This window comes from Stylophora pistillata, chromosome 2, assembly GCF_964205215.1.
Source record: "Stylophora pistillata chromosome 2, jaStyPist1.2, whole genome shotgun sequence".
Taxonomy (NCBI): domain Eukaryota; kingdom Metazoa; phylum Cnidaria; class Anthozoa; order Scleractinia; family Pocilloporidae; genus Stylophora; species Stylophora pistillata.
In genome coordinates this window covers 7,414,701-7,435,545 of record NC_142520.1, presented here as the reverse complement: position 1 = coordinate 7,435,545, position 20,845 = coordinate 7,414,701, and the positions used below count along the sequence as shown (strand labels likewise).

General features: G+C 39.0%; 2 protein-coding genes across 2 annotated transcripts in view; one reads left to right on the top strand and one right to left on the bottom strand.

The window, feature by feature from the left end:
* Window positions 1-20,845, top strand: part of LOC148736903 (uncharacterized) — a 334,451-nt gene that overhangs the window by 30,118 nt on the left and 283,488 nt on the right. The gene's annotated exons all lie outside the window — the stretch shown is intronic.
* On the bottom strand, window positions 1,841-18,107 carry LOC148736915 (uncharacterized). The gene is made up of 11 exons (XM_088747706.1): window positions 18,013-18,107; window positions 8,522-8,641; window positions 7,094-7,216; window positions 6,626-6,751; window positions 4,779-4,898; window positions 4,306-4,431; window positions 4,006-4,131; window positions 2,905-3,024; window positions 2,428-2,553; window positions 2,128-2,253; window positions 1,841-1,872 (listed from the first exon to the last, which is right to left on the bottom strand). The coding sequence occupies exons 1-11, from the start codon at window positions 18,044-18,046 to the stop codon at window positions 1,841-1,843; spliced, it is 1,179 nt and encodes a 392-aa protein (XP_088603832.1). The 5' UTR covers window positions 18,047-18,107.

Below are 20,845 nucleotides of genomic sequence, written 5' to 3'. Positions count from 1 at the left end.
CATGATAAAACTCATGAATGAAATTAAACAAACGGTAAAATGAAGCACTTTAAAAATTCGAGAATATCATATCCAAGTTCGGGTCAGTATATTTGCATTGTTCTTTACGCTTTTTGAGTTGCCATGATTTCTAAAACAAAAACAATTTTACATATGATGCACGATCCTCGCAGTAGATAGCGCTATTTAAGCAATAGCGAAAATCAGACCTGAAAAAAATCAGGCCTGTACGGGATTCGAACCACTGACCTCTGCGATACTAGTGCAGCGCTCTACCAATTGAGCTAACAAGCCAACTGGGAGCAGGCCGTTAAGTTGATTCGTAATAAATTGCTTAAATAAAGCTATAAATTGCTTAAATAACGCTTAAATAACGCTATTGCTTAAATAACGCTATTGCTTAAATAACGCTATTGCTTCAATAACGCTACAGCACTGACTATTTTCAATGACTGACTCTGGAAAGCTGGTTTACTAACTTAGAACAGACTCCCCTAAACAGATGTCAACAACTACCCGCTCCATACAAACAACTCATTCACGACATAAACATCACAAACGACCGAAAAAGAACGACCTAACTTTACCGACAGATCGAAACAGACCAATCACGACCGACTTACGTCACTTGAGTCTTACAGCCAATAACATCAACTCATCTACTTGTTGCGCACTAAGTTTTATCAGATGAAATTGATTAATGAATTGTGACGTTTTATTGCTAATTGTCTATAGGTAGTAAAAAGTCTAAAACAAATTATGAATTTTTATCTGAACACAAAACTTCTCATTCACTATATTTGGATTTTATGTCAAAAAATTCCCGGCAAATTTTCTTTTGGAGTAATAGTAATAGTAATCAAAGTTTAATGTCTTTACGTGGGGCATGGTTACCCATATTGCCCGAGCCAGAGGCTCATGTATGAAACGCAAGACAACAACCCACCCATCCCACCCCAGGGGAGGACATCCATCACAGAGTAATCTCGTGCGTGGGAAATTAAAGTAAATTAAATTAAATTTTACGCTATTTTTAATTACATAGGCGAACTTGTGAGAGTCTCACAGCACTTCTTGCAGCACGAAAGGATTGTATAGAATCATTCGAATAACTTCATACAAGAGCATACTACAATGGCTATTTAGCGCTGATCGATATCATTCAGGAAGCAGATATTCGACCGGTGTTAGAACGCCTGGTAAGTGCAGGTACAAGGCGCGGGGAAACTAATTTCTTGAATTATATGACCTCATTAAGATCTTACCTTGGCAGGTGTATCCATCACCAGTGAATCCAGGATTACAAGAGCATTTGAATGATCCCTTAGTATTTGTACAAGTGGCGCTGCCCTTGCTGCAGTTATGGGTGTTTTTATCACACTCATCGATGTCTGAAATGGAATCAACAGACCATACTCATGCACTTAGGGTGCAGGAAGGGGAAAGTGTTCCAATTTAAAATCATCACCTTCCGGGTAATATTAGGTTCCCATTTGGATTGCCTTTGTTTCGGCCACTTCTATGGGCTTTTCGCAATGATACCACAAAGCATTACTATTCGGTACCTGTGCAGTTGTGTCCGTCGCCACTGAATCCAGGTTCACAAATACACTCGAATGATCCCTCGGAATTGTTACAAGTGGCAGTTTTATTGCTGCAGTCGTGGCTGTTTTGGAAACACTCATCAATGTCTGAAATGAAATCAGCAGTCCATATTAATTATGTTGATAACGAAGAACAATGAAAATAGGCTGAAATCGGATTTCCAATCTGAAGAAAAACCACAGGATGCTCTTAGCAAAAAAGGAGATGTCTAACCTCACTCTTAATGCAGGCTAACTCAACCTGTATCTGACAAAGCCGTAAGATTTACTGAGTACATAAGTTTGCATCTGAAAATACAGTGTTCTGTTGGATTTTACCTTCAAAGCACTTTTTGCAGCACGAAAGGATTGTATAGAATCATTCGAATAACTTCATACAAGAGCATACTACAATGGCTATTTAGCGCTGATCGATATCATTCAGGAAGCAGGTATTCGACCGGTGTTAGAACACCTGGTAAGTGCAGGTACAAGACGCGGGGAAACTAATTTCTTGAATTATATGACCTCATTAAGATCTTACCTTGGCAGGTGTATCCATCTCCAGTGAACCCAGGATTACAAGAGCATTTGAATGATCCCTTAGTATTTGTACAAGTGGCGCTGCCCTTGCTGCAGTTATGCGTGTTTTTAACACACTCATCGATGTCTGAAATGGAATCAACAGACCATACTCATGCACTGAGGGTGCAGGAAGGAGAAAATGTTTCAATTTAAAATCATCACCTCCTGTATAATATTAGGTTACCATTTGGATTGCCTTTGTTTCGGCCACTTCTATGGGCATTTCGCAATGATACCACAAAGCATTACTGTTCGGTACCTGTGCAGTTGTGTCCGTCGCCACTGAATCCATGTTCACAAATGCACTTGAATGATCCCTCGGAATTGTTACAAGTGGCAGTTTTATTGCTGCAGTCGTGGCTGTTTTGGAAACACTCATCAATGTCTGAAATGAAATCAGCAGTCCATATTAATTATGTTGATAAAGAAGAACAATGAAAATAGGCTGAAACCGAATTTCCAATCTGAAAAAAAAACCACAGGATGCTCTCAGCAAAAAAGAAGATTTCTAACCTCACTCTTAATGCAGGCTAACTCAACTTCTTTCTGAAAAAGCCGTAAGATTTACTGAGGACATGAGTTTGCATCTGAAAAGCTATAGATCGTTTAGGGGCGTTCTAAAGGAAAAAGTATGCCAACCTAATTGTATCTGTCTAAAAATATAGTGTTCTGTAGGATTTTACCTTCGCATTTATGTCCATCTCCGCTAAAAATATAGTGTTCTGCTGGATTTTACCTTCGCATTTATGTCCATCTCCGCTAAATCCAGGATAGCAGGTGCATTTGTGAGATCCATCGGTATTTGAACAGTTGGCGTTCCCGCTACAATTATGGTTTTGAAGACACTCGTCGATGTCTGAAATGAAATCAAAGGACCGCTCTCTTGATCATTTTCGTCAATGAAAAGGAAGCTTGTGGGGGTGATGAGCTGCTGTGAAATGCAAAATCAATTCAACCACCTGATAATCCAATTCTACAGAGAGAATAGTATGTATCTTCGAGGTGATAACCGATATAAATTCTCGGCCCATATTCCTCGCTCGGGATAGTACGCTGATATTCCGCGCAAGAAAATATTGTGTAAACTATGCTCGTAATCGTTGGACAGTATCGGTGTTGGAGACATGAAAAGCGGTAGAAAGGAGTAAAAAAAAAGGAAATATGACCGACTGTCGTGGATGTATTGTGCAACTAACATGGCCTTTTTCTCTGTGTATTGAAATGAATAGGTCATCTTTGATTCTGCATAAGGCCAAGTATCTTTTTTTTGCAGTACTCAACTTAGTCTTGGTTCGCAAATGTGCAGAAAGAACTCGGCCATATCCCGAAATCTCGATGAGGATGATGACGATGCAAATGGAGACGAAAAATACTGGTTGTATACTGACGAAAGAGGTTTGGGCGTTACACGCCCAAATAAGCTTTTTTCTACCTCAGTTCAACTAGTTTTAAAGGTGAAAGAAAATCTTTATTTTGATTCTTGTGCACGAGTCAGAAATAGATATCATTACAAAAATACTGATGTGGAAGTGTGAGGGATGTGACTTCAATAATTTCCCTGCCCACTACTTGGACCAAAAGAGTGCGGCTCACGCTCTTTTTAATCACATAAGCGAACTTGTGAGATATGAGTCTCACAGCACTTCTTGCAGCACGAAAGGATTGTATAGAATCATTCGAATAACTTCATACAAGAGCATACTACAATGGCTATTTAGCGCTGATCGATATCATTCAGGAAGCAGGTATTCGACCGGTGTTAGAACACCTGGTAAGTGCAGGTACAAGACGCGGGGAAACTAATTTCTTGAATTATATGACCTCATTTAGATCTTACCTTGGCAGGTGTATCCATCTCCAGTGAACCCAGGATTACAAGAGCATTTGAATGATCCCTTAGTATTTGTACAAGTGGCGCTGCCCTTGCTGCAGTTATGCGTGTTTTTAACACACTCATCGATGTCTGAAATGGAATCAACAGACCATACTCATGCACTGAGGGTGCAGGAAGGAGAAAGTGTTTCAATTTAAAATCATCACCTCCTGTATAATATTAGGTTACCATTTGGATTGCCTTTGTTTCGGCCACTTCTATGGGCTTTTCGCAATGATACCACAAAGCATTACTATTCGGTACCTGTGCAGTTGTGTCCGTCGCCACTGAATCCATGTTCACAAATGCACTTGAATGATCCCTCGGAATTGTTACAAGTGGCAGTTTTATTGCTGCAGTCGTGGCTGTTTTGGAAACACTCATCAATGTCTGAAATGAAATCAGCAGTCCATATTAATTATGTTGATAAAGAAGAACAATGAAAATAGGCTGAAACCGAATTTCCAATCTGAAAAAAAACCACAGGATGCTCTCAGCAAAAAAGATTTCTAACCTCACTCTTAATGCAAGCTAACTCAACCTCTTTCTGACAAAGCCGTAAGATTTACTGAGGACATGAGTTTGCATCTGAAAAGCTATAGATCGTTTAGGGGCGTTCTAAAGGAAAAAGTATGCCAACCTAATTTTATCTGTTTAAAAATATAGTGTTCTGTTGGATTTTACCATCGCATTTATATCCATCTCCGCTAAAAATATAGTGTTCTGTTGGATTTTACCTTCGCATTTATGTCCATCTCCGCTAAATCCAGGATAGCAGGTGCATTTGTGAGATCCACCGGTATTTGAACAGTTGGCGTTCTCGCTACAATTATGGTTTTGAAGACACTCGTCGATGTCTGAAATGAAATCAAAGGACCGCTCTTTTGATCATTTTCGTCAATGAAAAGGAAGCTTGTGGGGGTGATGAGCTGCTGTAAAATGCAAAATCAATTCAACCACCTGATAATCCAATTCTACAGAGAGAATAGTATGTATCTTCGAGGTGATAACCGATATAAATTCTCGGCCCATATTCCTCACTCGGGATAGTACGCTGATATTCCGCGCAAGATAATATTGTGTAAAATATGCTCTTAATCGTTGGACAGTATCGGCGTTGGAGACATGAAAAGCGGCAGAAGACAGTCAAACAAAAGGAAATATGACCGACTCTCGTGGATTTATTGTGCAACTAACATAGTTTTTTTTTCTGGCTATGGAAATGAATAGGTCATCTTTGATTCTGCATAAGGCCAAGTATCTTCTCTAAATAAGGAATATTTTACTGACCAAGCTTGTTTAACCAAGATGGCTGGATATTAGCTTCGTTTTCCCATTCTGTTTTTTTTGCAGAACTCAACTTAGTCTTGGTCCGCAAATGTGCAGAAAGAACTCGGCCCTATCCTGCAATCTCGATCCCACGCTTTGATCAAAAATGCATAATCATAACATCGCTAACATCGTTCTGATTGGCTACCCGTGCGGATGAGATGGACCCATTTTGCCCTCGCGGGTTAGTTTACTTTGATACCGGGCATGAAAAACAAAACTAAAATTGTAATTCTTAGACAATGTCGATGATGGAGATTTCAAAAGCGGCAGACGACAGTTAGAACAAAGAAAAGATAAATGCATCGGGCGAGTTTATACTGCTAAAAACATATCGTATCAAGGAAAGCGGATCAACTTTGATTACAACAGACTTTGTTAATTGATTAAAAATGTCCATATATGGCCACAGTGGAACAATGGCCTATTCATTCTTTTGTGTAAGAGCAGGAAGTGAGAGTTTTTTTTGTTTTGCATAGTCATGTTCTACTGTTGTTGTTGTTGTTGTTGTTTTTCTTCGCTCAACAGACTACGTGTAGTCAATCATGTTACTGATGCTGTCCCGTTGACGTCGACGTTACAAGAATTCTGTGCCTTTGTAAAGAAAAAATCCTGTTCTTAGGTAGTAATGTCAGCTGTAGACAATGAGCACCTCATTAGAAAACAGCTGTGCGTCAGCGCTTACTCTCTGCGAAAATCTGAAGAAGCTGTTGATAGCTCTTGACTTTTAACAAAGACTGTGAGAATCCGCTCTGCAACTCGGAGTTTTTACCGAGAGAGACTTACTTTCAAGCAACACCAGCATTTTTTCAAGAGATAAATTAAAAAAACAAAAAAAACAAAAAAAAAACTCGCACTTTCTTCACCACCGTCATCTTGCCACGCATTTGGCTGGAAAAGTTGAGCTGCGACAATGGACCAATTCTTGATGCGTTTGGCTCTCTTTTCTGGCTCACGATTTAAACAGTTCCCCTCTTAATTCTTTATAAAGCGAAGTGTTTTTGCAATATAGTAAATCCTTTACTGACCAAGTCTATTCTGTCAGGATGGCTGAATATAAGTCACGTTCTTATGCCAAATGAATTCAGCAAATATCCAGAGATCTTGACCTCACGCTTGATCAATAACGTATATATCGTGCCCTGGATGATATCAGATTGCCATGCATATTGCCTTTGTCTCAGCACGTTTGTGTACTAGGTTTTTCGCACTGAGAAGAGAGAGCATTTTGTTCTGAACACTGTTTAGTAAGTACCTGTGTAGTTGTGTCCGTCTCCAATAAATCCTGGTTTACAAATGCACCTGAATGCTCCCACGGTATTCGAACAAGTAGCGGTTATATTGCTACAGTTGTGAATGTTTTGAGAACACTCGTCAATGTCTGAAATTAAATCAGCAGCCCTTATCAGTACATCAACTACAGCACTAAAGATTTATATAAGGAGGATATCGAAATTGGACTCCCAATTTAAAAACCGTAGGGTGCTCTAAGGGAAAGAAATTTTAACCTCACTTCCGATGGAGGGTGGCTCAAGCGCACTCTAACTCCTAAGACCAAGACACCACGTACCTGTGTTAAACCATGCCAAATCACGTGCTCAATATATGATTTTGCAGGAGCTATTTAAATTTATCGCTATATCGTTCGGGGTCGTTCTTAAGCAGAAATGTAAACACATAGAGTTATATCCGTTCAACAGGATCATGCTCTTCTGGATTATACCTTGGCATTCATGTCTATCCCCGCTGAATCCTGGATTGCATAAACAGTTATAAGATCCCTCGGTGTTTGTACAGTTGGCGTTCTTGCTGCAGCTGTGGGTTCTTTGAACGCACTCGTCGATGTCTGAAATGAAATCAGCGGACTGTTAAAATAAATGACAAAGCAGGTGAAGGGTTACAATATACTGACATCATGTAAAAACCAAAAAATCATACCTATCGATACTAAGGAGGATAACAACAATAATGATAATGATAATACTAATGATAATAATAGTAATAGCAATGATGATGATAATAATGACGATAATGATGACGATAATGATGACGATAATGATGACGATAATGATGACGATAATGATGACGATAATGATGACGATAATGATGACGATAATGATGATGATAATGATGATGATAATGATGATGGTAATGATGATGATAATGATGATGATAGTGATGATGATAAGGACTTTATCAAAAGTGAAATTATACCTAACTATAATGATTTAATAGTCTTTATACATAACTAACAATAAGCGACGAAATTCGGTACTTCACTGAAGCAAAAACCAGTATTAGGCTAAGGTGATTCCTCAGAAAAAAAAGGCTATCGAAAAAAATTTTTTAAACTTTCCCTATATTTTTCCTACCGACGTCTGTTTTGAAAATAGAATAAAAAGATAGGTCACCGTACATGTTTAAGAGCTATGATGGCCCACCACTACCCCAATTTATGCCTGTACTGGCACTAATCTCATGCGTCATTTCATCGATTCACGGACTCTCACCCTCTCGAAAATGCGCCGTTGAGTTAGCGGTATCGTTTAAAACGCGTGACCAGATATAAAACTGTAAGTTTAAATTGCAAAAACCGCAAATAAAGCCTGCTAAGTTGACTAGGTAATATCTTGAAAATTAGTTGAGTGACCTACCCTGATTTTTTGTGTATAAATAATATTCATCATTACGAGTTGGTGAAGAGAATTGAAAAAAATTATCTAGTGTAAATTTTTTTACATCGTGTAACAGCATTTTCCTAAATAACTCAAGTTTTATCAGGCAGTTTTTTTTTATATCACGTGTGCAGATAGTAAATGTGATGATCTTTCAGAGATTTGAAAACAAACTAAGTCACCGACTTGGTTTTGGAGATATCTTTCCAAAAACTGAGTTTTAGTGGGTCCTTTAGCACCGTTGTTCTGTTGCCATGGCACCAGACGGAGCCTGACGAACACCCTTAAAAAATGTACTAAAATAGTTTTATACAAATGTTAAAACCTTACCCTGATGATAAGTTTGACAGTCCTGATATCTTTCATTATTTAGCACTTGCTGTTACTTGAGAAAAACCCTTTCGAGCCTCCTTAAGGAGAAAGAATACCGATGGAATTGTATGTGTTTAAAAATATATTGTTCTGTTGGATTTTACCTACGCATGTATGTCCATCCCCGCTGAATCCAGGATAGCAAGTGCAGTTGTGAGATCCCTCAACATTTAAACAGTTGGCGTTCTCGCTACAATTGTGGTTTTCAAGACACTTCTCGACGTCTAAAATAAAATCAAAAGACCGCTCTCTTGATGATTTTCGTCAATGACAATGAAGGTTGGGGGATGGGGGGATGAGGTGTAATGGGCTACTGCGAAATGCAAAACCAGTTCAACCACCTGATAATCTAATTCCACTGAGAAAATAGTACGTATCTTCGTTGAGAAGACTGTTATAAATTTTGGGCTCATCTTGCCCACTCTGAATAGTCAGTTTTGATCCGGTGTAAGATAAAATTGTGTGAAATGCTCCGGTAATCGTTGGACAAAAGCCGGTTTTGGAGATATGAAGAGCGGCAGAAGACAAACACGGCTCATTTTTTTCTGACTCTTGAAATAAACATTCCCCCACGAGTTAGCTCACTTTGATACCGAGCACGAAAAAAAAAAATAATTTCGTAATTTCTGGACAATGTCGATGATGGAGATGCAAAAAGCGGCAGACGACGGTCAAAACAAAGAAAAGATAAACACGTCTGGTCAGTTTATAGTGCTAACAACATGTCGTATCAAAAACATCGGATCCACTGGCTTGTTAATTGATAAAAAAATGACCGCATATGGCCACTTTGGAACAATGGCGGAAACAGCTTTAAAATACCTGCGGAATTTTTGAAAATTTTCCCTTATTATACGAGCGGAAGATTTAAACCATCGGCAAAACTGACGATAAGACAAATCCTCCAGTTAGCGAGGAGGAGGGGAGGTGACTCTGGTAGAATTTTTAGGATGCAAATAGTCATGGTGGGGTGGATGGTGGGGAGATTGTTTCTTTCGTAACTGAAGTAAAGAGATGCCACTGTTTTTTCCCTTATATTGCTTAAACTGGCATAATACATATTAAAGTAGAGGCTCACTGTGCGATGAAATGTTATCGAAAGCGTACGTAACCCGGTGTTAAATTCCGAAGCCTTCAGCGCCGTTGTATTATGAAGAAGAGTATCGTCATTTGCTCGATTGTCGGCTGGCTTTCACAATCATATTGAGAAACACGCTAGAACAACGCAATGCATTCGAAGCGTGTACACTTGCGCTAAGTGAAGTTCTTTTTTGAAATGCAGACCCGCACGGCACTCTGCTATAAAGTGGTGCAGTGCACTCTTATGCCTCTCACGCTGTTCTCGTTTTCCCATTGAACAACGGTAAAACCCATCTTTAGAGATGTTATGCTTAGCAAAACAGTCGTGAAAAGAAATAGATTAACGCACGAGCGATCAACCGATGAAAAGTATATTCAAAGATGAGCGCCAAATGGAATTTTCTTTGTTTCCGTTCACGGGTATGATCACGTGGACATTTTGGGAATTTTCATTGGCTTGTAAAGAGAATCCGCTGGCTTGCCCGATTGCAGTCTCAAGAGAAGCGCGCAATACTAAGCAATACTAAGCGGAGTCCTGAAGTGAACGTCTTGCTTTTCCCTTTATAACGAACTCCTTTTCAGCAGACACCTCATGGAGCTACGTTATTGGTGGGTGCATGGCAACGAGAAAAACATGAATAAATTAGTGGAATGAAAAGCGTTCATTGATCCCTGTGGGATTGAGACTGCCGGTTTGAAAGATGAGCTTTTGTTCAAGATTTTTACGGCTTTCCGTGCCACCTAAGTGCAAGGAAAGACCGCAGATTGCCATATGTTGCTTAGAATGATTAGGTAAATTAAAATGTCTGGCGACTGGTTTAGAAGTGTCCTTGTCAGTCCTTTCCACGTCTCGAAGGTGTTCTCGGAATCGGTCACCTAGTCTTCTGCCCGTTTCGCCGATGTATATCTTTTTGCAATAAGTGCAAGTTATGCAATAGATACATTAGCGGAGGTGCACGTGAAGTGATCGGTGATCTTAATGGATCGCTTAGGTCCCGATATTTTATCAGTGTTGTGAATGAAAGGACACGTTTTGCATCGCGCACGAGCGCATTTAAAAGTGCCTGGTTGCTCATTAGTCTGAAAAGAACTTCTGACCAAAAAATTGCCTAAGTTTTTGTCGCGTTTGAATGAAATGAGCGGAGGCTGCGAAAAGATAGTGCTTGTCTCTGGATCGTTTTGAAGTAATTTGAAGTTTTTAAGAATGATGGATTTAACTGAGTGGTTGTGAGGGTGAAACGTGAGAGTGAATGGAATGCGGTCGGAATCTTCCTTATGCGACGTTTGTAGTGCTGAATGTCGATCAATAAGTTGAGCGCGGTGGTAACCCGCTTGAACAACGGAAGCAGGGTAACCACGTTTATCGAAGAACTGGCACATTGACTCTGATTTGTGGTGAAAATCAGAGTCATTACTACATAAACGACGAAGTCCTAGAAACTGAGAAAAGGGAATGGAATTCTTAACGTGAGATGGATGAGAAGACGAATATAACAAGTAATTATGCGAGTCTGTAGGTTTGTAATACACATAGGGCATAAACCGTTGCCTTCAATTGAAACTTTGACGTCTAAAAAGGATAAAGAATTGTCAGAAATTTCCCAAGTATATTTCAGAGCCGGGTGAAAAGAATTGACTGCAGTTATGAATTGAGTGAGCTCCTCTCTGGTAGAGGAGGTAGCGCCGATACAGTCGTCGATGTAGCGACCGTAGAGTTCAGGTTTGGACCCGTTGTATTGGCTGAAAAATTGATGTTCGACAAAACCTACAAAAAGATTCGCATAGCTAGGTCCCATTTTGGTGCCCATGGCTACACCATTGGTTTGTTTGAAGAAGTTGTTTCCGAATGAAAAACAATTGAGTGTGAGCACTAGTTCGGCTAAGCGTAGTAGTGTTTCAGATTTAGGTTCCTTAACAGTACGTTGATCAAAAAAATGTTTAAGGGCCAGAAGGCCTTCGCCATTAGGAATGACAGTGTAAAGAGACGTAATGTCCATGGTGAAAAGAAGTTTGTTTTGGCCAAGGAAATTAAAGTCTCGAAAAATTTGAAGAGCGTGTTGGCTGTCTTTAATATATGATGGTAAAGTTTTGACGATGGGAGCCATCATTTTGTCTAGATAGCTGGAGATAAGTTCGGTAGGGCAACTGCAAGCCGAGACAATGGGCCGACCCGGGTTGTTAGGTTTGTGAATTTTAGGTAAAAAGTAAATACGAGAAGTTATAGGAGTGGTTATGATGAGATTCTTTGCTGTGGCCAGCAATTCTTGTTTAGTTATGAGTTGGTTGATCGTATTCTTGACGGAGTTTTGATTGCTGGCAGTGAGGTCTTTGTCGATCTTTTGATAAAAAGAGGTGTCAGAAAGTTGCCGTAAAGCTTCTTTTTGGTAGAGGTCGGTGCGCCAAACAACGACTGAGCCGCCCTTATCGGCCGCTTTGATAACTATGTCTTTGCGTTTTCTAAGACTTTTTAGAGCCGACCACTCTTCAGAAGGGAGATTAGAAAATTTGGCAACACGTTTGAAATTGAGTTTGTTGATATCGTGGCGGCATTTTTTGATAAAAAAGTCTAATGATGCGAGTTGGCCCTCTGGGGGAGTCCATTTAGACTTTCGAGTCTGAAGTGTTTCGAAAGTGTCTTTGTTCGAGGTGTTAGAATCATCCTCTTTGTTGTGAAAAAAGGCTTTTAATTGAACACGGCGAAGGAATTTTTCTACGTCTTGTTTAATTGAGAATTCGTCCGTTGTTTTAGAAATGGGAACGAAATTTAAGCCCTTACTGAGGACGGATTTTTCTGAATCGGAAAGTGAGAGGTTTTCTGGAATGGTAACTACAGTTTTGAGGTTTTGTGGTGATGAGTGGTTAGCGATTTGGGGACCGATAAGTTGGTCAAGTTTTTGGGCCTTAATTTGGTTTAAATGATTGAAAAGTTTCGAATTAGTTTCCTGAATTTTGGCGCGGATAGATTGTAATAAAACTGCTGGACAGATTTTGGAAAGTTCAGAGCGGCAATGTAGGATTTGTTCGGTGAGGCCATTACGTTTTTGGCACATAGCTCTAATGGTGATTCTCATGATGTTACGTGAAAAAGAATTTTGGGCGCATTGAATTTGGTGGTGGTATTGTTTGGTGAATGAAGATGCATGAAAATTGGAGCGAAAACCCTTGGGAATAACTTTAGAATGAAGGCAACGACCGATGAAGTTTATGTGGCTACAAAACCTAGTTTTGGCGAAAGTGAGAATTGCTAAACGGAATGCTAGATCTTTACTAATAGGGGGAAAAGGGAAAAGATAACTTACGATTTCCTGGCGTAGCTCCTTTGTGAGTTTCTTGAGGCTTGGCATGGACCCCTGTTCTGGATGCTGTGGATTGAAAAATGCGAAGACAAAAGTTAGTAGTCGCAGCAATCAAAATACAAATGAATAAAGGCCGATAGTTTCGAAAGAAACTGTTTGGGGCTGCGTCGGTGGGAGTAACGAAATAATTTGGATATATCAACAAAGTTGAAATGGTAAATTGGCCACCGTAATGATTACAAGAGACGTAATGTATTTCCTCGTAATGTATCTCGTAATGTATAACGGAATGTATCTCGTATTTACTTTTTACCTAAAATTCACAAACCTAACAACCCGGGTCGGCCCATTGTCTCGGCTTGCAGTTGCCCTACCGAACTTATCTCCAGCTATCTAGACAAAATGATGGCTCCCATCGTCAAAACTTTACCATCATATATTAAAGACAGCCAACACGCTCTTCAAATTTTTCGAGACTTTAATTTCCTTGGCCAAAACAAACTTCTTTTCACCATGGACATTACGTCTCTTTACACTGTCATTCCTAATGGCGAAGGCCTTCTGGCCCTTAAACATTTTTTTGATCAACGTACTGTTAAGGAACCTAAATCTGAAACACTACTACGCTTAGCCGAACTAGTGCTCACACTCAATTGTTTTTCATTCGGAAACAACTTCTTCAAACAAACCAATGGTGTAGCCATGGGCACCAAAATGGGACCTAGCTATGCGAATCTTTTTGTAGGTTTTGTCGAACATCAATTTTTCAGCCAATACAACGGGTCCAAACCTGAACTCTACGGTCGCTACATCGACGACTGTATCGGCGCTACCTCCTCTACCAGAGAGGAGCTCACTCAATTCATAACTGCAGTCAATTCTTTTCACCCGGCTCTGAAATATACTTGGGAAATTTCTGACAATTCTTTATCCTTTTTAGACGTCAAAGTTTCAATTGAAGGCAACGGTTTATGCCCTATGTGTATTACAAACCTACAGACTCGCATAATTACTTGTTATATTCGTCTTCTCATCCATCTCACGTTAAGAATTCCATTCCCTTTTCTCAGTTTCTAGGACTTCGTCGTTTATGTAGTAATGACTCTGATTTTCACCACAAATCAGAGTCAATGTGCCAGTTCTTCGATAAACGTGGTTACCCTGCTTCCGTTGTTCAAGCGGGTTACCACCGCGCTCAACTTATTGATCGACATTCAGCACTACAAACGTCGCATAAGGAAGATTCCGACCGCATTCCATTCACTCTCACGTTTCACCCTCACAACCACTCAGTTAAATCCATCATTCTTAAAAACTTCAAATTACTTCAAAACGATCCAGAGACAAGCACTATCTTTTCGCAGCCTCCGCTCATTTCATTCAAACGCGACAAAAACTTAGGCAATTTTTTGGTCAGAAGTTCTTTTCAGACTAATGAGCAACCAGGCACTTTTAAATGCGCTCGTGCGCGATGCAAAACGTGTCCTTTCATTCACAACACTGATAAAATATCGGGACCTAAGCGATCCATTAAGATCACCGATCACTTCACGTGCACCTCCGCTAATGTATCTATTGCATAACTTGCACTTATTGCAAAAAGATATACATCGGCGAAACGGGCAGAAGACTAGGTGACCGATTCCGAGAACACCTTCGAGACGTGGAAAGGACTGACAAGGACACTTCTAAACCAGTCGCCAGACATTTTAATTTACCTAATCATTCTAAGCAACATATGGCAATCTGCGGTCTTTCCTTGCACTTAGGTGGCACGGAAAGCCGTAAAAATCTTGAACAAAAGCTCATCTTTCAAACCGGCAGTCTCAATCCCACAGGGATCAATGAACGCTTTTCATTCCACTAATTTATTCATGTTTTTCTCGTTGCCATGCACCCACCAATAACGTAGCTCCATTTTCTGCCTTTAAAAGCACACAAAACCCACAATTCCTCTATCGCTCCGACGAAGGGCTAACGCTCGAAACGTCAGCTTTTGTAATCATTACGGTGGCCAATTTACCATTTCAACTTTCTTGATATATCCAAATTATTTCGTTACTCCCACCGACGCAGCCCCAAACAGTTTCTTTCGAAACTATCAGCCTTTATTGATAAATAAGCCTCATAATATTTTTTCCTATTCATTTTAAGGTACATAAAATTTGAATTACACTGCCTCACCTGTTCCTTGCAACTCCATCAAAGGAAGGATAACTGCAGAAGAGAAAATAAGCAAACGCATCGATTATTATATCAAAAATAACATTTGAATCAATGACAAACTTTATTAGATTTCTAGTTAGACTGGTACTGATGCATCGTAGCGCATTTTATTTGCTACGTGATCTTTAGTCTCTGCCAATAACTTTTATTTCCTTCTCTAGGGAGCTGACGGAGAAATTGTAAAAACGAGTGTTCTTCGCGAAATTTAATGTTAACCGGGTATTCGGAGCGCATAAACTATTTACCAGGGTATCTGAGAGATAGTCATGCTGCGGTATATTCTGTTGATAGTGACGTAGTTCACGCAGTGATTCACCTAACTGCACGCTCAAGACTTACATTTACCTTTATTTCTCAAAGTAGTGTCAAAATCGTAAAATGTTTCCAAAACTAAGATTTAAGAGCACCCTTCTTACAAATGATATTCCGTCCGAGCACATTATTGCGGGTTTAGTTAGTTCATTGACTACATACCCCGAAGAAATGGAATTTTGGTATTTTTTTCTATTTTTTTGCTGGAGAGGGGTCGTAATTAATACGGGATACCTAGATGTAGGTTTTGAGAAACGTATCACTGAAGTTATTTCTGCGGGAGAGAAAGTATATATAAAAAAGACAAAGAAAATAGTGCGCGCAAAGAAACGATCTCATCCGGGTTTGCCAAAATTGCAGATGGGGAAATGATATTTTAAAACTTGCCCTTATTCTCACATCGCAGAGGACAGTCGTTCGAAGATATCCTAATAAGAGGTAAACTTTATGCGACAGCGAATGGGAGGAGTCGCACAGGTGTATCAACACCACCTAACGGTCGACCGCCTTTTGCTTTACAGCTTACCGGCGTGTCGCCTCACGCAAGGTAGAGTTATCTATTGATCAAGTGACTCCTATCATAGTCTAGTTCAACTGTCCTTCATTCAGTAATCAAGATAGTAGACTTACCATACAATACTCGCGATTAGTTAATTTTCATTTTCTTAGGAAAGTCGATTTAAAACCTGATTGATCTTGAGTACATACTGTATATGAAATATAGGGAACGTCCTTACAGTAGTAACGCTATGAAACGCAATAGGTCAATAGGACAATAGGACTTTTCGCTGCCATCAGTCTCAAACACCATAGCTTAAAATGCAGAAAACACCTGTACCTTTGGAGAGCGTTAAAGATCGTTTGTTCAGAGCTGTTTAAGGATCTAAGTTGCCGGCATTCAAACGTTTATTCAAGGTATTTGGTTAACAAAAAGAAAAAAGAAAGAAAGCGAAAGAGGCAATCTCTCTCGTTCATAGAGTCAAGTACAGCCAACAAACACAGAAAACGTTTTTGACCTAAAATTGTTAAAGCGGTTCTATGCTTCAAAAAGTATTATTTGAAGAATGATAAGCAGAAGAACTTCTATCTGTATCTATCTCTTTCCTTTGATTTTGTTTTCCTTATAGATCAAAACGTATTTTGAAATGATTTTCACAGATATTCCCTATCTCTAGAAATTTCGGTGAAAGATGGCAAAACATCATCTGACAGACTCAGTTCGCAATTATACCTCGAAATTACCAAGATGGGCGCTGATTCCTTTTGAGCAGCGACGTCGCATCCTGGCAGCAAAGCAAGTGCTAGTGGCTTTTAACTTTATTTTATCGATGTATCCTTAATTTTTGCTGAAATTTGAGGACCACTCAGTCATTTTAAAGCGTACTTTATGATCAACGGAAAAAAAAGTATGATGTTCTCAGAAACTTGTTTCTAAAAAAACCAAGAAAGTAAAACTATGGATCGTTCTGTGTAACCACTTTGTTGTTCCGCTTTCCGACCGCATTTTTTCCCTGTTCTTCAGTGTACGACGTTGTCAAATTTTGAACGTTCCCTTGATGTTAGGTGGTTTAAATAGCATAGGAGAGGCATGATTAACAGGAATATTTTGCGCCAGTTGGAATCATTGCCTGTTTTTATCGACAAGATCTACAAAAAATAAGTGACTCGAAAGGAAATGAAAATTATGAATTAGTAAGGTAAGTTTTTAAATGCAACTTAGCAGGTTTCACCCCAAAATTTATCGATAAATTAAACGACGAGGAAACGTTAAACTGAATTGATCTGTACTTTATCTAAATTTATAATTTTGAAGCTAAACGTAGCGAATTCGATGAAAAAAAAATATTGAAATCGATGAGTGATGCCATATTTCTGCCATGAGATTGATCGAAAACATGAATACTGCACTCGGGGTAAAATTCATTAAGTTCTAAAGACCTTTGACTTCCGTTTAGAGAAAAATGGTTTACAACTCAAGTCCATGAATAGTCGAGGAAGCAGGAACTTAATCTAAACTGATTGAATAAAAAGATTAGGCCGACACAATTGACTGTCGCTACCGGCATTAACTAATTTTGAAAATTTCTTGTCCAAACTTGCCATCTGTCTATGGCAATCATTGTTTTCTATAGAGCCTGTTTATAGAATGAGCTCGGATGAACACCCTTCCCTTTTCGTGCAAGATTGTCATAGGTTTTAAACGACGATCTTAATTCGTTTTTGTACGCAGTAGATCTTACAATGTTTGCTTGTCGGCTGACATCTCGTCACAGCAACTTCAGAATGTAGGTAACCAGGCTTTTGTGTTCTGAGAGCCTACATGTTATTTCTGAAAGGTATTGCACCGAACTTTATTTATGACACAATAACCATGAATTATATCGTGAATTTCGATTTCATAACCGCGTAATTTTGTTAAACACCTCTCTTCCTTTTTTCAATTTCTATATTTATCTTTATTAGCCATATTCTTTTCAAGTATAATAAAGCTAAGAACAGACATTAAAAAATTTGATTAGTCGAGAGAGCCTAATAAAAGCCACCGATAATATGTTCTTTCCGGTTGGATTTCTCTTGGGGTTACAGGACTTTCCAATACCGAGATATCTTTATCTAACAGTTCAGTACTTCCTTTACATTTCTGGAACAAAACCACTGGATAAAGTAGAGTTTGTACTTACTCAGCGCACAATGTATTGACAGTGCTGTAAACATTTTACCGGATTGAAGCCCACTTGATAACAACCCAAGCGCAACAGATTTTCTAACGTTTTAAAGGAGATAGTGTGGATTGGATAAAACAATACTCGATCGCTTCTTACTGAGATAAGTCACAATTATTTTGTTCTCTTTATAAACGGACCAATGAGGCTGGAGGCTATTTCCACCAGATGTGGAGCAATGGTTCGCTTCATTAATACAAAAAATTCAAGATACTGAAATAGCTTTATTCCCTCACGTTTTGTACTAGCGCAGATAGTAAAAGGTTGATAGATTACGCGGTTAATGAAAATAGTTCCAGGGAATCATGTTTAAAGGTAGATGTCTTTTGCGATTTAATATTTTTCCTATCGAATGTTATTGCAGATGTCCCATCTTTTAAATGGAAAAAAAAATAGCTCGTTGTAGTTGTTGAAGTCTACATCGTATGCAAATAACTTTGTCGGCGTGGGAATCAGGATACACATGAAGGGAGGGGAAGGAGGGGGCGTAGAGGAGTCGGTCAACACGCTAAATTATAATAAGCTTCCAAACTTAATGACAAACTGAAAATATAACATAACATCGCAAAGCTTCGTCAGTGCTATACTGTTTCATGATGAATATTACATATTTCCCATCGAATACGATCATATGCTCGGCTTGATGTGTTACCGCCATTTTTTTTTTGGATTTTTTTGTTCTTGTTTTTTTTGTTTTAAGAATAGATCTTCCCTGCACGCGCTGCAAGCTCCGCTATGAATTAGACAATTACTCGTGAGTTAAAAAAGGTTTGCTTCTCGATCGGAGCAAAATTGGATATTTTCTGCAGACAAATATACAGGTATGCGTCACAAATGGCAGCATTGTTGTTGTGTTAGTTGTTTTTCACTGATTATGCAACATCTCCGAAGAATTGAATTGAATGGTAATGAAAACTGTAATTTGTGAATGCAAATGAGCTATTTCGGCTCTGCATCGTATTTATGGATCAATTAAACGATGGAGAACTGCTCAGATGAAATAATCTGTTATAAATATGGATGTTGAGATTTTCGATTTAAAAACTATTCACTGAACATCGCGAATTAACTGAGAAATAGGACAATTAAAATCGACTAATGATGTCATACTGCTGTTATCGGATCGATGGAAAACATTAGCACTGTACTACTTTTATTTTTCTTTTTTCATTCAGTCTTTGAGTGGAATTCATTCATTTCTACAGGATACGGGTGTTCTTTTGAAGGAAAACATTTTACAAATCAAGAAAATGAAAACTCAAGGAAGCAGAGGCCGAATTAAAAAGATAACGTAAAGATAAACCTGTCGTGAGATGATCTGTCGCTGATGGCATTCATTGTAAAAATTCCTCGTATAAACTCGCGCCCTGGTTTCAATAGATCAAGATGATGAGGGGGGCTCGAATGAAATTCTCTTTTCCTTTTGTAAAAGATTATCTCATTCCACAGGAGAAGCGTCTGACTTATTTCAAAAGGACCAAATTTGTTTTACCGGGAAAGACGTCAGATACGTATTCTCCGCTGACATCTGTCACAGTATAACTTTAGAAGGTTCGTAATTAATCCAACGCGTTTACGTATTACTTCTGAAAGGAGTTGCATATCACTTCAAAACACAACAATCATGAATTATATCGTCCACTTCAAATTTAAAACTGCATAACTACACCATCTTGATTAACATTTTCAACTCATTTTGTGTCTTAACAAAAATAAAAATTACATATCAAAACAACTTTAAAGATAACTTCCTCTGTTTTCATTCATTTTTTTTTTATTTTACATGTTTATTTTCTTTATCCTCGTTTTTCCTGCGAGACTTAAGAACAGGCGTGCGTTTATTATAACAACTTGGTTTATTTTGAAAGGGTCTTATATAAAAGCCGCCAGTCAGGTCTCGTTTTTTTTTTCGGTTTAATTCAACTGGTTTTTACAGGACGTTTCATCACAGAAATATCTCTATCTAACCATTCACTATTTGCCTCACATTTCTATTACATAACCAACAGATGTAGTATAGATTGTACAGTATATAAGTAGCGCACAGGTACTGGCATGGTTGTGAACATTCTTAACCGGAATAAAGCCGACTCATCTCCCAATTCATGAAGCTTACGAAATGCAGAAGTTGCGTCCAGTAGATGCCGGTACGTTTATGTCTATTAATGACTTGGTAATAACGCACTTACGACCGTCTCCCGGTTAGCTCAATGGATAGAGCACTGGACTGTTGTGCGGGAGGTCGAGGGTTCGGGCCCCGGCCGGACCAACACTCAAGGTCTTAAAATAATTGAGAAGAATATGACGTCTTTCTATAACATCAAGAAATGGTTCGATAATCTAGTCTTCTCGGATAGGGACGAATAAATGGAGGTTCCGTCTTCTGTAGGGTTAGGGGTAGGAGACGTTAATTCACCACGCACGAGATTACTGTGTGATGGATGTCCTCCCCTGGGCTAGGGTGCGTGGGTTTACTGGGCCTGCGGTAATTGACGCAAGCTGTTGCGGTGTCCCTGCTTGTCGACGAAGCTAATAAACTATAAAGCGAATTATATTTTCCACCGTGTTTCAAGTCTTTTTTGAAGGAGGTAATATGTAATGCACATAACAATACTCGATCGCTTCTTACCAACATGAGTCACCAATTCTGGTTTTTTTCTTTATAAAGGACTAATGAGTCTAAAGGATATTTCTATCAGGTGCGGATAGATCACCTCATTAAAACAAGGAATACCTAGTTTACACTTTGCTATAGCACACAGAATTATGATTGGATCAAATACGTTTTCAA

Excerpts from the sequence above, each read along its gene's own strand:
- LOC148736915 (XM_088747706.1), bottom strand. The coding sequence starts at position 18,046 with ATGTTTACAGCACTGTCAATACATTGTGCGCTGA. Across the intron at positions 8,642-18,012 it reads GTCAATACATTGTGCGCTGA|ACGTCGAGAAGTGTCTTGAA; the intron begins GTAAGTACAAAC and ends ATTTTATTTTAG. Across the intron at positions 4,132-4,305 it reads CGACGGACACAACTGCACAG|ACATCGATGAGTGTGTTAAA; the intron begins GTACCGAATAGT and ends ATTCCATTTCAG.